Raw genomic sequence first — 21,583 nt, 5'->3', positions numbered from 1 at the left:
AGGGTTTTCGAGCGAGATCGGTGCCAGTGCCCCTGGACTGGCTCTTGTGCGGGTGGCACATAAAAGACACCATTTTTGAGCATGGCCGTTGCCAGTACCGCCTGACTGGCCTTCGTGCGGGTGACACGTAAAAGCACCCACTACACTCTCTGAGTGGTTGGCATTAGGAAGGGCATCCAGCTGTAGAAACTCTGCCAAATTAGATTGGAGCCTGGTGTTGCCATCCGGTTTCACCAGTCCTCAGTCAAATCGTCCAGCCCATGCTAGCATGGAAAGCGGACGTTAAACGATGATGATGATGATGATGATGATGATGATATATATATATATTTTTGTTGTTAATGTCATTACTGTCATATGTGTCTTAGTATATCTTTGAGGTTCTCTTGGGAAAATTTTACAATTTAGTTTTCAGTTGTGCATTAGAATGCCTTCCATTTACATACATTGTTTTTAGGAAATTATGTCAAAATTCTAACTTGTTTCACTTCTTAAAGCATATAACTGAAGAATACTCACAAGGAGTAAAATCATGTTGGAATTGGTTACTGAAAATATTGCTTTTGATTTGGAATTATTCTAACATGATCAAGAAGCAGAATCCACCCTTTTTAAAGGAAAGTGTAAAAAGAAAAATTGTAGTTTTTTTTTTTTTTTTTTTGTGTGTTCTGATAAGACAGACTCCTGTAATGCAGTATGTCTCTTTGTAGATTCCATACTTTGCTGAGTTAAACATTCATTGACTGGGGATTGGAGTGGCTAGAATAAGGGAGAAAACAGAAATCCTCTATATGGGGGTGGGGGGGGGATCTAAATTATATTTATCTATATTCAAAAAGTTTTTGCAAGAAATCCTCACTTAATTTTATTGGGATTTTCCTATCCACAAATCTGCTGTTGTTTAGACCTAGGTCAAACCTCATTAAACAGACCTGTGACCAAAGGTGTTCCAACTATGACCATCTTATCTTTACTTTTTTTTTTCAGACAGAGTATCAAGAACTATCCAGTATAACCTTCCTTCTTTAAGATAATATGTTGTGATGATTTTAGGGAGATTTGGTTCCTATTTCAACTAAATCAAGTGTTCACATAAAGGTTCTTTCATTGGTTTAATAAAGATAACCTTGTTAGCTCCATTAAGTCTCCATTCACATTAGCTGAATGGACACTCCTTTGTTGGCTTAATGATGGCTGCACCATTGGCCCAGTGGAAACTCAATCATGGAGACTTCTTTTGTTGACTCATTGGAGGCCTCTTTGTTTGCTTTGCGAAGGCTTCTTTTGTTGGCTCAGTGGGAGCTTCCCACATTGGCTCAATGGAGGCTTTCCTTGTTGGGTTGATGGGGGACTTCCTTATTGGCTCATTTCAGTAAACAGGAAGTCTTTGTAATGTGGAATGTGTGGAGCCAGTCACATTTCAGAGCAATATAATTTGCTTCCAATTGCAGACAGCAGCTAGACTGAAAGAACATGTACGTTTGTTAGCAAATTAGAAAAGATATTTATAGATTCTTGTATTTTATTTTGTCAGATTATTTTATTTCTTGTTTATAGGATTTTCTTAAGGATGCATTATTTTATTCATTTGTTTTATGTCATTTAATTTCATATATACAAAAATTAACAGTTGCTTCATTGGATATTCATCTCAAAGAATTGTTTAGTTTTTTTCTTTTTTTTCTTTTGAAGGAGCAGATGACAAGAGGTGTTTGTACTTTGTTGTTTAATGTCTGTCTATTCCATATTTGGGTAGGGGTGCACATAGCCACTTGCACGTTAATTTCACAAGCAGGCTGTTCTGTTGATTGGAACAGCTGGAACACTCGTAACCAACAGAGTGCCATTTATTATTTCATGTTTAGCTACATTCCTGGTTCAGATAGAATCTAAGTAAGAGTTTTTACCCCAGTTTTTGCTGTTGACCCTTAGATCAGCCCTGATTGAGCAATCTAAAGTTCAAAAGTATTCCAGACATTATCTACTATATTTCTTCTTTACTTTTATTCAGATCTTGTATATCTTAGAGTACATTATCTAATGTGTCTTATTTTAAAACAGTGGGATGTAATTTAAGGGAGATATGGCTGTTATTTTTAGAAGGTTGTGCAATATCACTGAGATTTCTTGCTTTCTCTAGTTTGTGATGCAGTAGGAAGAAGGCTACTTGTAGCTTTTTGTGTACTTACATTTGGTCTTGCAAAAATAAGTTTTACACTATTTGTGTTAAAAACTTTTCATAATTTAGTATTTATGATTAATTGTAGTTACTTTTTTATATTCCATAACACCTATAACTGTTCTTCCTAATGCCACTTCTGTCCATGGGGATATTTTTATGGGTAGATATTTTCTTGAATATTCTATGATTAATATGTATAACATAACATATTATTTAGTTTTATAAGTAAATTCTAAAAGAATTTTGAAATCTTTTTATTTTTTTTATTAGCTATTTTAATACACAATAGTCTTTGATATCTTAAATTTTCAAATTTATATGTCTTATTAACTTGGTGTCATGACACAAGTATTGTTGTATATATCATGTTTTCTTAACAGAAAATAAATGGATTTTTAAGAAAAATTCCTCAAAAACCTATTTTTGTATACTCTTTATCATTTTCTGAAATAATCTAAAATATGTCAGATAAATCAACTACAATGCTTTTATCTGTTATAAAAAAAAAATGGAAAATCCCAAATTTATGGTTATATTTTTGTAGGATTACTTCAAGTTTGTGTTCTTAAATATAAAGTCCATTAAAGCTCTAGCAATATACTTGCTATCTTTTAAAAGCAGACAGATATATTATCTAGTTCTAGTGTTACTAAATATTTCTTCAGAAAATTCTAGTAAAAAATGAAAGTTAAAATAGTGTCTGTCAGATCTATTGATTTTGGTACTGTGACAGTGTAGCCTGAGTTTATAAGACAATTAATTAAGAATAAGTAGCTGTCATATAGATCTAGTTTTACATCTCCTCAGGTGTACTCTAAGGTTCATTTGTGTCCTCCATATTCTTTCTACTGTACATTGCACTTTCTATTCTCTAATGTTAGACAACACTCAGTTAAATCTAAGTCATTAGAAATGCTAACCTCATAATCACTGATGATCACTGCCGAGAATTTCACATTCCCAACATACTAAAACCTGTGACCTAAAGACAAGCCTTCTTTAGAGCTAGTAAATACTTCTGCCCCAAATAGTAACTGACTCTTAACAAAGCTGAGCTGTAACCCACAGTGAAATACTGCTCATAAATGCGTTTATACTGCTGTTACACATATGAACATCATAGGCCACACCTGAAGTGATTGGTAATGACTCCCTCACCAGCATGCACCAACCACTAGTCCATAAATCCATTTTCTTTTCATTCTGCTTTTTCTACTACTATTACAAAGTTCTCTACTCAGAAATATCTAGATTTACACCATCCCTATCCAATCCCATCTACCATACTTGTCTCTCCACCTTTTCTCACCCATAACTATTTATCTACATTGACCCCCACTTTAACCACCACATGTAATCCTTCCTCTCCAGAACATTGAACCCTCTGAAATTCCATCCCCACCAGTGTCATCTCAGTTATTATCAATTTGCTGATCTTCAAGCTGAGCATCAACTATATTATGGATAAAGTCCTCTTCCTCTTGAATAAATCTAAAAGAAAAAAAAGATTCTGATAAAGATTGCAATTATTTCAACTTTGTGATTAATCTAATTATGTTATGGATGTATTTGTTAACAATTTTCAGTCAATACATTTTATTTCATTTGTTGATCCAGAAAGTTTTGCTTGTTTTTGGTTTTATTTATTTAGATGGGTGGTGTTAAGAAATTTTTTCAGGCCTTTCTATATTCTAATTATTTGTCTGATAAGAAGCAGAGCCCAGAATCTTTTCAGACCTTAATATATAGTTATTGTTGGCTGAAGTTAATAAGCTAATGCACAGTTGAACTTTTCAAAATTCAGTGTTAGAGATTTAAAAGACTTGTTATTATGTGGGCGAAAAAAGAGAAATGTTTAGCTCATTGATGGAAATAGACGTATGCCAGGGAATAGTGTTCCCCTCCTTTTTCAACTTACAGTACAGGGTTGTTTATAATATTTAATCCTATTTCTTTCCAGTCTCATCCCTACAGGCCTTTGTATACTGCTTGTTCCTAAACCTATTTCCATCATTGGTTTAACTGGTTAGTTTATCATGAATATCACCATTAGATCACCAATCTAGGTGATGAATTAAATTTTAGTTAAGTATGCTTTTTTAAAATTTAAGAATTATAAGTATGAAGTACACACACACTGAGTCTTTGATGGGTGAGACAGAATCATCTCACTGAAGAGTGGTTATGACTCAAGAAAGGATAGATCCAGCAGTTTCAGAGTAGCCTAAATTATATGTATTAGGTTAGAAAGTATTAATATAGCAACTGAAGTAGATGAACAGTTAGTCACTACATTAAAATTACTTGCCTTTTGCAGTAAACAAAATCAATATGTTGTTGATTTGTTAAGACAGATGTGACAACATGACAGAGTTAGATAGACTTTCTGTTTTATTTATCAATTCCATTTAATTATGAAGTCATGAAGTCGACGCTTAAGCTAAACAAAGCTAATCCTTTACTTAAACCATCTCATGGGTAATACTAAAGAAGGCATAATGAAATTTGGAGTTTAAATGAAGGAAAATTGATTCTGCACAAATTAACTGTAGGTGCCGGGTTCTGTGATTTGTTAATGACATCATCTTAAAAACTTTTGTTATTTTTGCAGTCATTTTATCTATATTTGTTTTTCAGAGATAATATTTAACTCTGTCATTTAAAATGTATAAATTTCATTTGTAATATTTTATTTTTAAAACCTTCTATTTACATCAATTAGATGGTAACACAGTGAAATTCCAGTTCAATGCAGGTGATGGTGAAAGGGTATTAGAGGCTAAGACATCAGCTGGATTGAATGATGACCGTTGGCATACTGTACATGTTGAGCGAAATCGCAAGCAAGCTTGGCTTAAACTTGACACTCAAGGTGAGAAGGTTTGGAATGAACCACCTGAACAAGGACCAAGAACATTAGATCTTACATCTGCATTAATTGTTGGTAAGTATACATAAATATATCTATCTATATATATATATATAAAATAGAGTGTACATTTAAACACATCAGAGATGCCTATAATAGGACATCTAACCCGCTAGAAAGAGCAGCCAAAACTCTACCCCACAATTAGGGATAATTTCAAAAGGGAATGAAAAATAGAAACTTTTACCATCTATATTCTGAACCAGGTTTCAAGTTATTTTAGCAAAATAAAATATTTTACAAGGCAAACTATCATCAGCGGAATAGCCTAGATTAACATATAAACACGAGGCACTACATAGAAACATAACTTGTGCTTATATGTTTAATTTTTCAAAAATTACCATGCATGTGCGGTTTTCCTTATCAGCAGCACATACAAAAAAATGCTGATTTTCTTCCAGAAATTAGCCAAGAAATAAAGATTATATATATATATATATATATATATATATATAAACATACATATATATTTTTTGGTGGGATGGGGAACATAAATCCAGAGAAGGAGCATACTCTAAGAAGTAGAGCAGTCTATATTTATTACTGGTGAAGGCCAGTAATATCACTAACAGGTCTTAGGGTCAGAAGATACGCCATTAATGTACCCTTTATGGCAAGAAACCCAGGGTAACCCTATAAACCATCCTTCACCAGTAATAAATACATACATATATATATACACACATACATACACACACATACATATATCTGGGCCTCATGGAGGCAAAGTGGCCAAGCTCCTTTTGAGTGTTAAGTCTCACAGAGACAATGACCAAGACCTTTGGCATTGTGTCATGTTTGATAAGAAAGACCCATCAAGCTGAGCAAAATCGAAGTTATGGCAGATACTGGTGTCATGCAAATAGCACGTGTGCTGGTGACGCATAAAAGCATCCATTACGCTCTTGGATTGGTTGGCATTAGGAAGGGCATCCAGCCATAGAAAACCATGCCAAATCTGACTGGAGTCTGGTGCAGCCTTCCAGCATGCCAGCCCACTCAAACCATCCAACCCATGCCAGCATGGACAACAGACGTTAAATGATGATGATGATTGATATATATATATATATATATATATATATAGAGAGAGAGAGAGAGAGAGATACACATAACTATATACACATATATATATATATATATATATATATATTATGATTTTTCTTAGGCATGGTGATACTAATAAGCAGTTGTTAGAACTTAATGTCCTAATGCTTTAGAATAAAGTGTCAGGAGAGTACAGGGCATAATATCAATTAATGAATGACAAAAGAATAGGAGTTACACAATCATTTTTATTAATTTACAGCTATTTCTGCTATAAGAAACAGTGCACTCAGAGCTGAGTGCTTGTATAACATCCCATATTTTATTTTGAGCCTTTAAAATAAAGCGTCTGTTTCAGAAAGCAGTTAAATATTTGAGTATGTTGTATAATTAACTGGCTGAGTATCCCATCATCGCAAGGCAATTTTCACAATAGAATATCTTTATTTCAATTTTATTTGTTCCATGTAAGATCATGTCTTCTCCAATGGATACTCCTCTTGATCAGGACAGGTTTCTGCATTATTTGCAGCAATTTATATTGTATTGATAAGCTAAGTTTTTGTTTTTCCATTTGGTGCATAAATGTAAAATTTTTTCTTAGCTTACTGCTTTCAACTCTATCACCCTAATGATATTTGTTATATAATGTCATGCACACACGCACATTATCGCTCTCTCTCTCAGCATGAACAATATACATAGAGAGTGAGAGCAAGTATGGTGACTATATATAGAGAGGAGGAAGTTTACAATGAGAAAAGTATAAATGAAAGAGATAGTCAAATAGAGAAAGAGATCTTTTCTGTTGCTGTCACAAATTTTGGAATTTTAAAATTAAGTGAAAATTTTCAAATCTAATTTTGTGATTCATTTATTCTAGAAAAATCTTAGAAAAATGTTATGGAGTTTTAAAGTTTGATCATTTTTATCCAGTCAGAAAACAGGATTTGGAAGGTAGCATTTCCTGCATGATAGCTGTCTATCATAAAATGAAAGTAAACATTAAAAGATGAAGTTTTAAACAAAATGAAAGCAGTTACATGTCATATGAATAGAGGAGCGGGAAGCACAGCTTGTGTGAAAGATATACATATACAGTCAGAGAGTGATAAAGAGTGTGGTAAATGTATATATATATAGAGAGAGAGAGGGAAAGGCATAAAAGAGAGAGCCTGATGCAGACAGATAGAGAGTAGGAGATTTGTATATCTAAAAGTTGAGTTATTTCTTGTAACAAATTATGTTTTTTGATTAATTATAACTGATTATCTTACCATTGAGAGGCAGATTTCAGAAATCAAATCCATTCTTCTCGAGGACATGCTGATTCTGAGCCTTTTGGGCTATACATGCATACATTCTCATTTATATAGCAGATATAGACTAAGTATTTTGTATCCAAGTCTTGATCATTCATGATGTTAAATTAGATTACCAGCATTTTCTAACCAGTCATCCATAAAATAATACTAAGTTATTTTATTATACTGACACTATTGATAAAAAAAACTCACCTCTGTCAATTAGCCTTGATCAAAAAAGAAATAGTGTTGGCAAAATCTGCATTCTCAAAATTGTATAACTTCTTGAGAAAACATATTAATGTTAATGTATGGAAGTGTGGCATGGTCTATAACATCAGGAATGAGAAAGTGCTTGGAGGACTGTAAAATGTGGTTTTTAAGGAGAATATTGAAGATAGCATGAACAGACAAAGTATCTAATGAAGAAGTGATGACCCAGACTACAGTAAATAGGAAACTACTTTGAGATAAGGGCCAAACAACTGAGATTTCTTGGTCATGTGATGAGGAAAGAGGGACTGGAAAATTTAGTATTGACTAGCAGAGGAAGGAGAACGTTGATATGAATGTCAACCTTGACAAACAGGCTGGAAGAAAGAGGCATTAAACATCAGGAAGTGGAACTGTTACAGAAAACAAAGAGCAGAGAAATGTGGTTGGACATGATTGCCTATGTCCTACATTCTGAACATGGTGCCTAAAAAGAAAAACAAAACTAATATCTTATTTAACATGGATATACTGTAAGAAAGCCATAAAACTACAGTATTTGCCTTGATCTCTAAAGACTAAATTATTAATTCAAAGAAATTCAAATGTATTAGCAATTCACCTCAGTAATTTAGATATTTATCAAATTCATTGTTTTGAATCAAATTGTTCTTGTAAAATATTTTGCATTCAACAGAACTTCATTGTATGAGTGAGTGCATGTGTTCTTGAAAGCACCCAGTACACTCCATTATGTGGTTGATGTTAGGAAGGGCATCCAGCCTTAGAAATCATGCCAAAACAGACATGGAGCTTGGGCAGCTCTTCAACAGGCCAGCTCCTGTCAAACCGTCCTGCATGAAAAATGAATGTTAAATGATGATGATGATGATGATGATGATGATGATGATCAAACCAATTGGCAAAGTGGATATGAAGCCAATCTATGTTCTACATGAATCCACATTACATTTATGGTAATACACAAGAAAATTAAGCTACCAACAACTAATAATTGGGATTCTGAACGTGCATCTGTATTTTACAAGCCATCATTTGGCTGTTTACACTAAGAGATGCTATCTGTTAATGGTGGCTTAATGTAATATTTAGTAATTAAATGTATTATTTTGTGTTCTTTAATTTCAAGCAATTGTTAACCACATTTCCTAAAGCAACCATGCTTTATTTTTCACTTTAAACCAAATGCTCAAGCTATTTCAAATACATTTTTGCCATTTTTTTAACTAGGAGCTGCTGTTGGTTACCATAGTGGTTTTGTTGGTTGTATCCGTGGATTAATGGTAAATGGTGCTATCATGGATCTTCGAGGAATGGTAGCACGTGGAGAAATAACCTATGGTGTCTCAGAAGGTTTGTATTTTGATTGGCTGATGATTTTCTTTGAACAAGCGTGTAATAAGATGTCTCTTTTTTTTTCTTTTTTTCATTATTACAAGTCGTAATTCCAATAAAGTCAATATGTTTTATTTTTAATGCTGCATTAATTTGATAGGTTTTCTTTTTATAGTTTTTATTTTTGGTTTAGATCAGAGCTGCTTTGTAGTTTCTTTCATCAAACAGAACGTTTTTTTAGGTTACTCCCTGTGGATATTTGAAATGATTTCAACTTTTGAAAAATAATTTTATACAGCATTTGATGCAGTTTACATGTACAATTAAAGAATATTCAAATAGGATTTTTGTCACAATCTCTCTTGTTTTCTCAGTTAAGAAGCACTACTGGTAAATGCTAACTCATTTGTAATGAGCCTTTGGTCCATTTCTAAATGGCATTTAAAATCAAATGTTCATCCTATATTTAGCAAGTTATTTTCTGAATTGATTGCTTGTCTTCAACTCTGCAGTCTTTTACTGTAGCTGATTCAATTTCAGTTGAATCTTATGAACCATTCATAAAACTGTTTGTTTTAACAACTAATATTCATAATACTGAAATTAGTTGCTTTTACTATTCTTTTCTAAACATTCATGTCTGCATGTGTGTGTGTAATCAAGTATGTGAATGATGGTGGGTGGATGGATGCACATGATCAGCTATGTATACTGAGGATGGGCATTATATATATGTGTGCATATGAGTGAGCATGTGTGTATGCTTGTGTTTGTAACACAAAGGCAGATCATAGTTTCTTAATCTATAATTAATTAGACAATATTGTTATTTTTTTTAAACTCTGATCAATATATTTCTTCGATACTTACTTATCAATATCTATAAGTCACTGATTATATCAGCTAGAGAATATCAATAGAAGTATGACTTTATATAGTTTATAGATCAATGTTCTTGTTAGAGTTGTCTTAAGTATTTTCAACTTCCACTAGTAACTCACTCAATGTTGTTCTCCCACACATTTTCTAATTCATTTATTATGTAGAAATGTCATGAATTGCATGTTAATTGAGTATTTTACCTCAAGTAATATTGTGTGCAGAATTTTGGTTTAAAAAAAAAACACTCTTTATGCTAAGTTCATGATTTTAAAAGTGAGGCAGCTAGTTAGAAAACGATGCGGCTGTATTTTTTTGCATAATTTTTATATTCATTTATAGATTGTAATGGAAAAATGCATATACATGTGTTTGTGTTGAGAAAGAAGGATAGTTGATACTAGAGCTTTGTACATATGACTATGTTAAGTACAAGTACTTTGAGTCTCTTAAGGAAAGTAAAGGAACTAGCTTGTTATTCTTGAAATATCTCTTCATATTCAGTGATGCCCTGATTTCAATAATGTTAGAATCACTTGACAAAAGAGGAGAAAATATATTTTATGAAGCATCATTCTTTTGTTTCTTAAATGTAGGAGTCCACTTTTACTGACAGTGTAATAGAAATTAAGGATCAAAGGATGCTTATTTGAATCTTTGATATTATTACATGGCCGACTTTGACAACTGAAGGTTGTGTTGCTGTGTAAAGCAGATCGAATTTAATTTTGCTTATAGTTCTCCTCACCGTTAATCATCCTTGTGTAGAGAAAATGAAGGAAAGATAATCTTTAATTCCCTGTAGAACTTAATCAATTAGAAAACAACAAAATGGTGTGATGATGATAAAGAGGTCAGGAAAATATATAAAAATTTACAATAAATCTTATATGTAGAAGAAAGTTTGCTGTGCATATTGAAAGTGGGGAATGGATTTTGTCAGTCTAAATTTGTTAATCCATTTTCATTGTTGAATTCAAAACAAAAAGAAGATTGATACTTTCTAGAGTTGAGGATGGTTTTGCTTAAGAATTTTATTCAGACCTTTAGCATGAAGTTCTTTTATTTTCCTTTCTATTGTATTTTGGTCATTATTGGGGTTTCTAATCAGTGAAGAAAATGTTATTAGTCATATTCTCTCTCTCTTCCAGCAATATCTTTTCTACATTCTTTACATTCAGCCAACATACAATTAGTATATTTCTATCAGTTGTGAGGTATAACCAATCATTAGTTACATATACATCTCTTGAGGGAATTCAATACAGTAATTCTAGCATCCAATTTGTCATCATCTTATAATCAATGCTTCTGCATAATAAGGAATAGTTTCTTTTGAGAAGATTTATTCTTGTTGGATAGAAACAACTCATACCCATACATGCATGTTTACACATTCTCAAACATTTTTTCTTACTTTCTTTTTCTTCTTCACTACCTCTATTGCTTGCACACATTATATAACTACCTGCTTCTTGATATACATACACACACACACTTTCCCTTTCTCAATCTGACACATGCTTACAAACATGTATTCCTCGGTTGTAATGTTTATTTTGAATAGGCTTCTAAAATGAAATCTCTTTTAAAGTAAATATCTCTTGATACATTAGAATATCACTAGTGTTTAAATTTTTTTTCCTCTCGAAACCCTTTGAAATTACAATACATTATACAGTAATCACAACAAATCCTCCCCATCTCAGTTGGAGTATAAGACTTTGACAATTCAGTGCCATTCAGACTGGTCTTTAGAAACTTGCACTTCCTTTTGCCATGTTCTATGCCAAGTGTTCTTTGGCAAGCCTGACTTTCAGTTTTCAGGTGTTGTCCATCTTAATGTTATCTTTCATATCTTATCCTGGTCCATTCTGTATACAGCTAAAAATTATTTTTACTATAAAATCTTTGATGACTATGATATTTTACTGTTATTTACTGAATGCTACTAATTGTATTTAAACATAACTTTGTTCTCAGTTTTATTAAGACAGTTGTCATATGGATTATTTGGCTAATGGTAAATCATAACATCTCAAGGATTCTTTTAACATTACTATGTTTATTAGCCTTTACTCCCCCCCCCCCTTTTTGCACCTCTTTTATTTCTCTTTCTCTTCTTAAATTTTAACTTTTCTCTGTATCTCCTCAAATTTTCATTGCTCTGAACCTATTATTCATTCATCCTAGATGTGTCTACTCATTAAGAACTGATTCAATGAAACACCTCTGCCATTCAAAAACCTCATGAGCTTCATTTCTAAAATTCTGTATATTTCTTCCACTTCTGATACCTTCCTAAAAAGGTCAATTCAGAAAGCTCAATCTATCTGCAACATTTACTACAATGGTAGTTTTCCAAAATTAAACAGTTTGCAGTGGTTGTCTTTGTATATAATAGACTATGCTCAAATGGTCATAATCTAAGATGCCAGAGTTTTTACCCTTAACATGTTGATTACTCCAAGCCTCTGTAATCAGTCATGTACTTCTCTGTAGTTAAACTTGTCTTCACAGACTTTATTTTCTTGATTTTCACTTCAGTACATCTAATTACCAACCATGGAGCCATTCCACATATTCCTTTAATATAGAACACTTGGAGAAGATTTACCTGTCACCATAAGCATTAAAAAATGAATAGATTCTGCATTTAACTAAAATCTAAAAAGAAAAATAATAAAATGAAATATTTTTTCTCATAAGCAAAGCAAGATCATTATTAAAACTGTCCCTCTAAACAGCATAAATATAAAAATCTTTCAAACAACAAAAATAGTTTTGTGTTGTGTTTAATCATAAATATATGATTTTACCAATATGCAATCAGCTACTTCTGCACTACTCTACCAATGAAATATAAAATGCCTTACCTTTGATCATCCCAAAGTTTTTTGTCATGGTTTCCAGAATTAGCTATTCTCTTTTTGTTTATATCCTCCAAACAGAACCAAATACACTAACACTGAAAATCTGTTACTCTCATATTGCTTAAATTGTTTTTTAAAAAAGTGCATCCAGCACATTGGTCTAACTACATATATTTTTGGTTTTGACTTACAAGTGTATCAACTCTTTTGACTGATCTTGTCCAATCTGCCCTCAGAGACTATTTCAAACATTCTTTTTTCCTTATTTCCTTTTATTGATTTCTTTGTTTTGTTTCTTTCACATACATATGCAAATGCATGTTTGAAGTTATACACAATGCTGCAAATATTTTTAGATATTTTCTTCATCTCTTTTTCAGGCTGTGTTGGCAAATGTATGAGTAATCCATGTTTCAACGGAGGGACATGCTATGAAGGTTACTCTCATTATACCTGTGATTGTTCCTATACTCCTTTCAGAGGTTGGATGTGTGGAAGAGGTAAGCTCTTAACTCTCTCTCTCTCTCGTTATATATCATCATCATCATCCTTTAACATCCGTTTTCTATGCTGGCATGGGTTGAACGGTTTGACCAGAGCTGTCAAGCAGGAGAGCTGTTCCAAGTTCCAGTTCGATTCAGCTTGGCTTCTATGGCTGGATGCCCTTCCTAATGGCAACCACTTTACAGTGCTTCTGGGTGCTTTTAGCATGGCACCAGCACAAGCACCTTTAAGTGATGCTGGCATGAGCGATTTTTGATGTGGCACCAGCACACACACACACATTATATATAGCAAATTTAAATTCAGTAACAAAGATAGATTTGCTTTCAGATCTGTAAATATTATACCAGTGTTTTTTAGCAATAATATGATTGAACAAAAATCCCTTAACCATTTAGCATTTGAATTGGTTGTAACAAGGCCAGACATTTTACCTATTTTATGTTCAAACCAACCAGATCATGCTTCTCACATCGACCCTATAATGTCATTCTAAAAATAAACAGTCACATCATTGAGATCTCAAAGCTATGAGATAATGCATTATTAATTTAAAACAATAGGAATAAATAAGCATTACATTTGATAGAGTAATCTGAATGCATGCAAAATACAAATATAGTGGAGTCTCAAATCTGTAATATACTGAATTGAAAAAACATTAATTAACCAAGATTATTTTTGTAATTTGATAGCAAAAACTTTATCTAGATGTTTTTTGTTGTTTTTTCTGCTAGCATTAAGATCAGTTGAGTGAAATTTTGGAAAATATAGAGAATGCAAATTTGAGTGGATCTGGTCTTTAAAGCTATCTAGTGAAAGCAACAAATATGTTTCCATTTTGTGTGGTAGTGGTGGTGGTGGTGGTGATGATGATGTTGATGATTCTTTTTAATCTTCTCATTACCATGTGTATCCTAGTTTTAAAATAAGTATACTGTGTCTTTTCTTATGATACAAGGCAGCTAAAAGAATTAATGACAAGAAGGGCAGTTACCTATAAAACACTGTCTTGAAAAACCAATTCAATCCATGTCAGCATAGAAAAGTAGATATATGACAGTGACTTTTAGTCTTGCCTACTGAGTAGAACATTCCTTGCTGAGGAGATCTAATAATATTAAAGCATCTGTGGCTTTAAAGATAGATCTACTTAAATCTGCATTATCTGTGTTGTCCAGTGGTTTTGATCAACCTATTTCCTCTTCTTGTTAAAGTTTTGGGTCAACCATGATCCATTATATCTTTGATTTAAAGCACTACAGCCATAAACAACCATCCCATTTTCTTTTTTCAGAAATAGTGTATCCATCTACATCACTAAATGTGCTTTTTATTTTATGCTAAGATGTGGTAGTTTGAGCATAAAAATGGCTGTTGAATAAATTAAAATTCACTTCTATATTAATATAACTTGGATTTCTTATTTAGACACAGTGCTACAAATTTATGTGGAAGAGGGATCAGACACTGTGACCTTGAATACCTATCTTTCAAGGACATTAGTAACATAAGTAAAGTAAAGAGATTTTCTTAAAGTTATTTTGTGAACTCAACTTCTCAGGAACTAACTTTGACTCTGTTACTTAAATGAGATAGTTAAGACCATCAACTCCATTACTAGACAGCCATCTGAAAATAAAATACATTCTTTATGTCTAATTTAATGTGGATGTTTTGTTAAAATGCCATATACTACCTTATTTACCTTTGGAGAACCTCTGCATAAAAGCACACATATTCAGACCATTGGCAGATGGGCATCATCAGTTATTGGCGCATAAACTACCAGACCATATGACTTCAAAATACCCCATCTCCTCAGTGGTAGACATTCAGGCACTGCATATCAGCCAAATCTTACTGCCAAATGATATATAGAGTTTCAGTGACTCTTCAAGCACTGATGATGCAAATAGCCAGCAGGCTTATTTAAAAATAATTATTAATGACAGAAGCACTATTAATACCAAAAGGCAATCATTATATCCAATTTAACATAAATGTTTCATTAGAATGCTGTATACTGCATTATTAACCTTGAGGACTCATATGGATGCATGTCACAAAAAACACACATTAATATTGTTGGCATACAAGAACCATCTGCTACAGGTGCCAAACCTCCCAGATCATGTGATTTCAACATACCCTGCCTTCTCAGCGGCAGATTTCCCTGCATACCAGCCAAATATCACTGCTAACAATATATACAATTTTAATGTCTCTTCAAGCACTGATGTCACAAATAGCCACTGAGGAGATAGTATGTCAAAATCATGTGATATGGCAATTCCAGCACCCATAACAGACAATTCTTATCTGCCAATAATATGAATATGTGTGCTCTTATGCACCATGCATCCATATGAAAGTTCTCTCAAGGTAGATTACATGGTATTAGGCATTCTAACAAAACATCCCTTTTAAGTTGGGTATAAAGATTGCTTTTTGATCTTAATAGTGCCTCTGTCACTAGTAATTACTTTTTAATAAGCCTGCTGGCTATTCAAATCAGTGCCTGAAGAGTCACTGAAATTCAATATCTCACTTGGCTGTGAGATTTGGCTGGTATTCAGTGACTGGACATCTACCTGAAAGGGTATTTTGAAGTCATGTGATCTGGTAGTACCTGTGCTCATAACAGATGATCCTAATCTGCCAACAATATAAGTATATGTGCTTTTATGCACACCATAAATCCATATGAGAGGTTCTTCCCAGGTAAATAAAGCAGTATTCAGCATGCTAACAATACATTCACATTAAGTTGGACATAAAGATCACCTTTTGGTATTAATACTACTTCTGTTGCTAATAATTATTGTTTTAGCAAAACACATTATTAAACTGAGCATAATTATAATATTTCTGAATGACTGTGGTTATTTAAAAAAATTACAATAAAAGATGCCCAAGTGGCATTTATATTTTACTACATTGATTCTTCATTAAATAAATATTCTGAAGACTGCTTCTGAAAATGTAATCCCTAATCTAGTAAGCTAAAAGAACTGTACACTAAATGCCAAGCACATGTAAAAAGTCATTGATTTAATTCTGAAATGTTTAGACATGATCTGCTGTGATCAGATTCATGTCTAAATATGTTTGAAATCCAGCAACCAAAATTTGTTGAAACTGCCTATAACTAGCATTTATTTCTTATAAAGTATTAAAATAACCAAGAATTATGAATAAAATCGCAACCTAAACAAAAAGGATGACATGACTCAATTGCAGGCAGGCAATCACAATGTAAGTTAGAAATTATAAAAGAAAATTTTCATCTATACAAAACATGAATAGATTATGGAATAAATATGAATTTAGAATATCAGCTTTTTTATTCAATGATTGTAAATGCTTCTGTATAATAGCAAGCAATATTATAATAATGACTTTTTTGTAACTATGCACTGCCATATAGTTTAGAACTACATAGATTGTGAGAAAAGGAATGGGAGTAATTTTTTTTTTTTTTTTTTTTGAAAGACAAATTTTGATACCATGTTCTGATATTTCCTATCACCACAAAATGCATCTCTTCGATATCCTTTTCAACAAAGATTTTCTATTTGGAAAGGTTATTCTAATAGAATGTCTTCAATATGTTCTCTTTTTTTTAACACCAGTTTTCTATCTATATTTATTGCAATCCTGTGTTTTGCATTAATGTTAGCAGTTGGTTCGATAGTCCTCGGGCTATTTCTATCAATCATATATGTGCAAATTATAAACAGTATATTTTATTTTAGGTGATATTTGCCTCTTAAGAACAGAATTAAATGTTTTCCATTTCTGCTGTATGTGATTAATCCTCTATCTCACCATGAACAACCATTACATAGCTAATATACAAATGCTACAAGATCTGAATTCTTTAAATAAGGAGACCTTACAGTATATGCATTGCATGAATTTTATCAGGCATGTACCTTACATGTGTGATAGATGCTTACTAAACATATCCTTTATGGTAAGCTGGTATTTAACACAAAGAAACCCTTATATTTCAGCTTAAAATAGCAAATTCAGAGCTGTAGCTATGATTTGGCACATTCTGGTATACAAAATATGCATTTGCTACAAGCCAGAATGGAACAGCCGTATATGTGTTGTATAAATGGTTTATATTGAATACTCTAAATGTTTATATTAAAATTCTAAAATATTGCTGTTAAATACTTTGTGACACCTTGAGCAAGTGTTTTCAACTATAGCCTTGGGCTGACCAAAGCCTTATGAGTAGATTTACCAAAATGGAAACTGAAAGAAGCTCAATTATATACACACACACACACACACACACACACACACACACATAATCATCATCATCGTTTAACGTCCACTGATGATGATATATATACATTTGTTAGTATGTATATGTGTATGTGTGTCTTTCTGTCTGTGTCACCACCACCACTTTACAACCGGTTTTGGTGTGTTTGCATCTCCATAGCTTAGCAGTTTGGCAAAAGAGACCGATAGAATAAGTACCAGGCTTAAAAAATAAGTACTGGGATCGATTCATTCAATTAAAGATTTAAAGCAGTGCCCCAGCATATCTGCAGTCTAATAACTGAACCAGATAAAATATATATATAAGGATTTAAAACCTTTTGATTAATGCTTCCAATTGTTTTTGTTACAGAGGTTGGTGCCAATATGCTACCCAACTATATGATAACCTACAAATTTGATGAATCACAGGGGCTTTCTGCTTCTGATTTCAACACAGCAACTATTGGTTTCTCTACTGCAAAGAAGCAAGGTATTCTTATGCAGATAAGAAATGAGGAGAATACTGAATATATATCAGTTGAAATTAACAACCACGGTAAATAATATTCCTTTATTCAAATATTCTCTCTATCTTTCTCTCTCTCTGTTTGTTTGTTTTTTTTTTGTTTTTTTTGGTGGTGGGGTTCACTTTTTCACCCCTTGCAGACTGGAAGTGGTACTGACTGCATGGAAGCACTGTGTGTGAGCAATGCAATGCCTCGCTCTGTGCAGTACCATATTTTCAAATATACCACACTGAGAAGAATCTGTAAATGCACTGTAAATTTCCTTGTATGAAAAGTTATGTAGTAACTGAGCGGCATAATACCAGTACACAGCACAGACTGTCAGTACTAAATTTGTCTGCAAGAGGTTAAAATAATATTTGCTAAAAAATGTATTACTTTGAACAAATATTGTTTGAATTTTAAGTATATATAGTTTTTTCTTCTATTCATTTCTTATATTTATTCCTTCCAACCCATGCCAGCATGGAACATAGACATTAAATGATGATAATGTGGTGGATTTTTGTTATTAACCAATATTTTTTTTAATATTTGCAAAAGTCATTCCCTCTGTTTTATGAATTATATTACTTTTTACATTTTAATAAGGAGTATATATGCTGATTTGGACAGATGATAAGCACAGACTAGAATATTAATAAAGAAAGTACTGCTTCTGTTTTCTATTTGTCTAATATATTGCTAGTTGTCATATCTATTTGTTGTTGCTTTACTCCAGATCAACCCTGATCAAACAGACTTATAGTCAATGGCATCTCTCAGGCATGAATATTCCATTTTTTTAGATTTATCTAGGACTGTATTATCTTGTATCCTTTCTTCTAAGATGATAGGATGTGATTTAAGAGAAATTCAGCTGCTATTTGTAGCAAGTCAAGGGGTTGTGTGAAAATTCCTTTGGTTGCCTTATTTGTCATGTTTATTTTTTTACTTTGTTAAAATCTATTTCTCTATAATACAATACTGGGAATTTTAAAACAATTTTTTATTGCTTTAGTTATTTCACTTAGAAGCTTCAAAGAAAATTTTTTGATGAATTATTTCCAAATCTTCCATTTGCTAAAATGCCTTACTTAACATATTTGTGTAAAACCTTTTTTGACAACCTAAAATTTTGGTTTTTAGTATTTATATTGATCTTGAATATCATTAGCTTTCTGGTGACAAAAGTGTAGCATTATAATCAAATTTTATTGGGAAATGGTTTGAATAAAAATGATAATTGTTTTCACTAAAGCACAAAAAAGAAGAGTTGTTTTTTTTTATATCTTTATAATGCTAACTCTTGACTATTGAACAAATATAAAATCAAATTAATGATTCTAATTTTCTGAAAGATTTTTTAAAAAATTCTATTTATAGGGAAATCCAGTTTTTAACAAGTTGTCTATACATATTAATAATATTCAAAGTATGAAGTTAAGACCATTCCAAAGTCTTCATCAGTAAGTCAGAGTTAACGATAATTACTCTAATAAAAGAGAAATTATGCAAAGCTAAGTAAGTATTGAGACATGTCTGTACTAGCGCATCCGTTGCATCTGGTGGACTTGGCCAGCTCTACATATGATGACACCTCTGGAACCATTAACTTGGAATGACCTCAGCCCCATCAAGCAAGAGTATGAAGCGGTGTATTAAGAAATAAACAGAGATCTATAAGATCTGAATTATTCTCAAAGTACCTCGTGGTGATGAGAGCTAGTATTTATGGGAGAGATCAAAATTAGAAATGATACAGTTGCAATAGAAATATCACAAGTTGTTTATTACTGCAAATGTTATTGAAACAGAAGGCTTTGGTTTTCTCTACAGTAGTTCATAGCATCTACAAGAGTTTGATATTGAATTTTAACCTCAGATCAGACTTGATCTAGCAGACATATGATTAAAGACATTACAACTGTGATCATTCAATCTTTTTTTTAGCCATGGACCAATGTGGTCCTATATATATTATACATGTTCCATTTTTCTTTTTTTAGAGGTTACAGAGAGTGATCCAGTTGATGCTACTAGCAGATCTAGTAGTCATGTAGAGGCTCCATTATTGGTTTGCCTATCAGACTTATTTCTTCTTATCAGTACAAGGAGTATACATAAAAGAAAAAGTTTACAAGCAGCTGAGAAATTTGCAAACTGATTGAGTATACAAATATTTCCAAACAGAGTGTAAACAAACTATGCCAATGTTCGTTGATATATTTAACTGAATACTAAAAAGAGAAAGTGCATGTAGAGAGTACTTTCAGTGAAGTGGATCAATATGGGAGGACTTATTCGATGATACATCATCACTCATCTCTTTTCAGAGGTAGTAGTATCAGATGCTTTTGAAAACTTGTAGCTTTAGCAGGTGACACTATTGAGACATGATCTGAGCCACTAATAATCAAAATTTATCAAAAGAATCAACCTTTTATAGAATGGAAAATGAGAGCTAGCTCAGTACAAAAAAAAAAATGAAGGGAGGGTTCATGGAGTTACTCAATAAAATCCTGACTAAATGTTAATCCATTTAATTCATTTCTTACATTATGGGAAACAGCTTGAAAGTATTTCATTACTTATAGTTTTGTTATTTACTACAAGTCATTACAAGTGTATTTCCATATGGTTATCTGATCCAAGTCTATTTTTTCAATTGCAATTCTAATATCTTGCTTATAGTAGTATATCTCCTATGTAACTATCACCAACAAGATGATAGCAACATGGATCTGTTTAAAATTTGTTTATTGATTGAAGTTAATCAGGTCTGCCATACAACATATCACCTCTTATCTCATGTAAGATGTACTCTGAGCATATCTTACCACTGTTTTGGGTTTTCTTCTATCACAGATGTCCTACACTGTCAGCCAATTTAGCCACCTTCCTCCCCTAATCATTCTTCATCCATTCACTGCCTCCATACTTGCAGTACACATAAGCTGATAGGTTTAACCCTTTAGCATTTAAGCCAGCCATACTTGGCCGGAATATTCTACTTGTTTTCTGTTCAAGCTAGCCAGATCCAGCTTCTCACACCAATCCTACAATGTCATTCTAAAAATAAACAATCACCTCATTAAAGTCACAAAGCTACAGCATAATGCATGATTATTTCAAAACAATGCATAAATATTACATTTGAGGCAGGATGGCCACTGAAAAACCACCCACAAGATGTAGCACAAAACACACACAAAGAAAAATGAAAGAAATGAAATGTACGCTCGTGTGATACATGCATGCAATGTACAAATGAAAGAAAAACATGCAATATGGGCAGTAAATGCCACTTAGTAAAAAACAAATGAGACAATGAGAAAACAAATCGTGATGACTACTGTCCAGGAACTGGAATCACGGAATGTGAAAGTCTGAGTGTTTGTTTTTACTGAAAGGAAAGAAAATGTATGAGTGCACAAGTGTGTGTGTGAGAAAAAACACAGAACATAGTAAAAGTGTCTGTAGAGACAAAAAATCCAGTTCGT

General features: G+C 32.6%; 1 protein-coding gene across 1 annotated transcript in view; it reads left to right on the top strand.

Annotated features, from left to right (window-relative positions):
• Nucleotides 1–21,583, top strand: part of LOC106877699 (neurexin-4) — a 424,377-nt gene that overhangs the window by 248,209 nt on the left and 154,585 nt on the right. Inside the window, exons 17-20 of the mRNA XM_052966322.1 lie at nucleotides 4,905–5,126; nucleotides 8,930–9,052; nucleotides 13,167–13,286; nucleotides 17,945–18,130. Coding sequence (XP_052822282.1) covers nucleotides 4,905–5,126; nucleotides 8,930–9,052; nucleotides 13,167–13,286; nucleotides 17,945–18,130 — 651 coding nt within the window. The remainder of the gene's footprint in view (nucleotides 1–4,904; nucleotides 5,127–8,929; nucleotides 9,053–13,166; nucleotides 13,287–17,944; nucleotides 18,131–21,583) is intronic.

Source organism: Octopus bimaculoides, chromosome 3 (assembly GCF_001194135.2).
Source record: "Octopus bimaculoides isolate UCB-OBI-ISO-001 chromosome 3, ASM119413v2, whole genome shotgun sequence".
Taxonomy (NCBI): Eukaryota; Metazoa; Mollusca; class Cephalopoda; order Octopoda; family Octopodidae; genus Octopus; species Octopus bimaculoides.
This window is presented reverse-complemented; position numbering and strand designations above follow the sequence as displayed.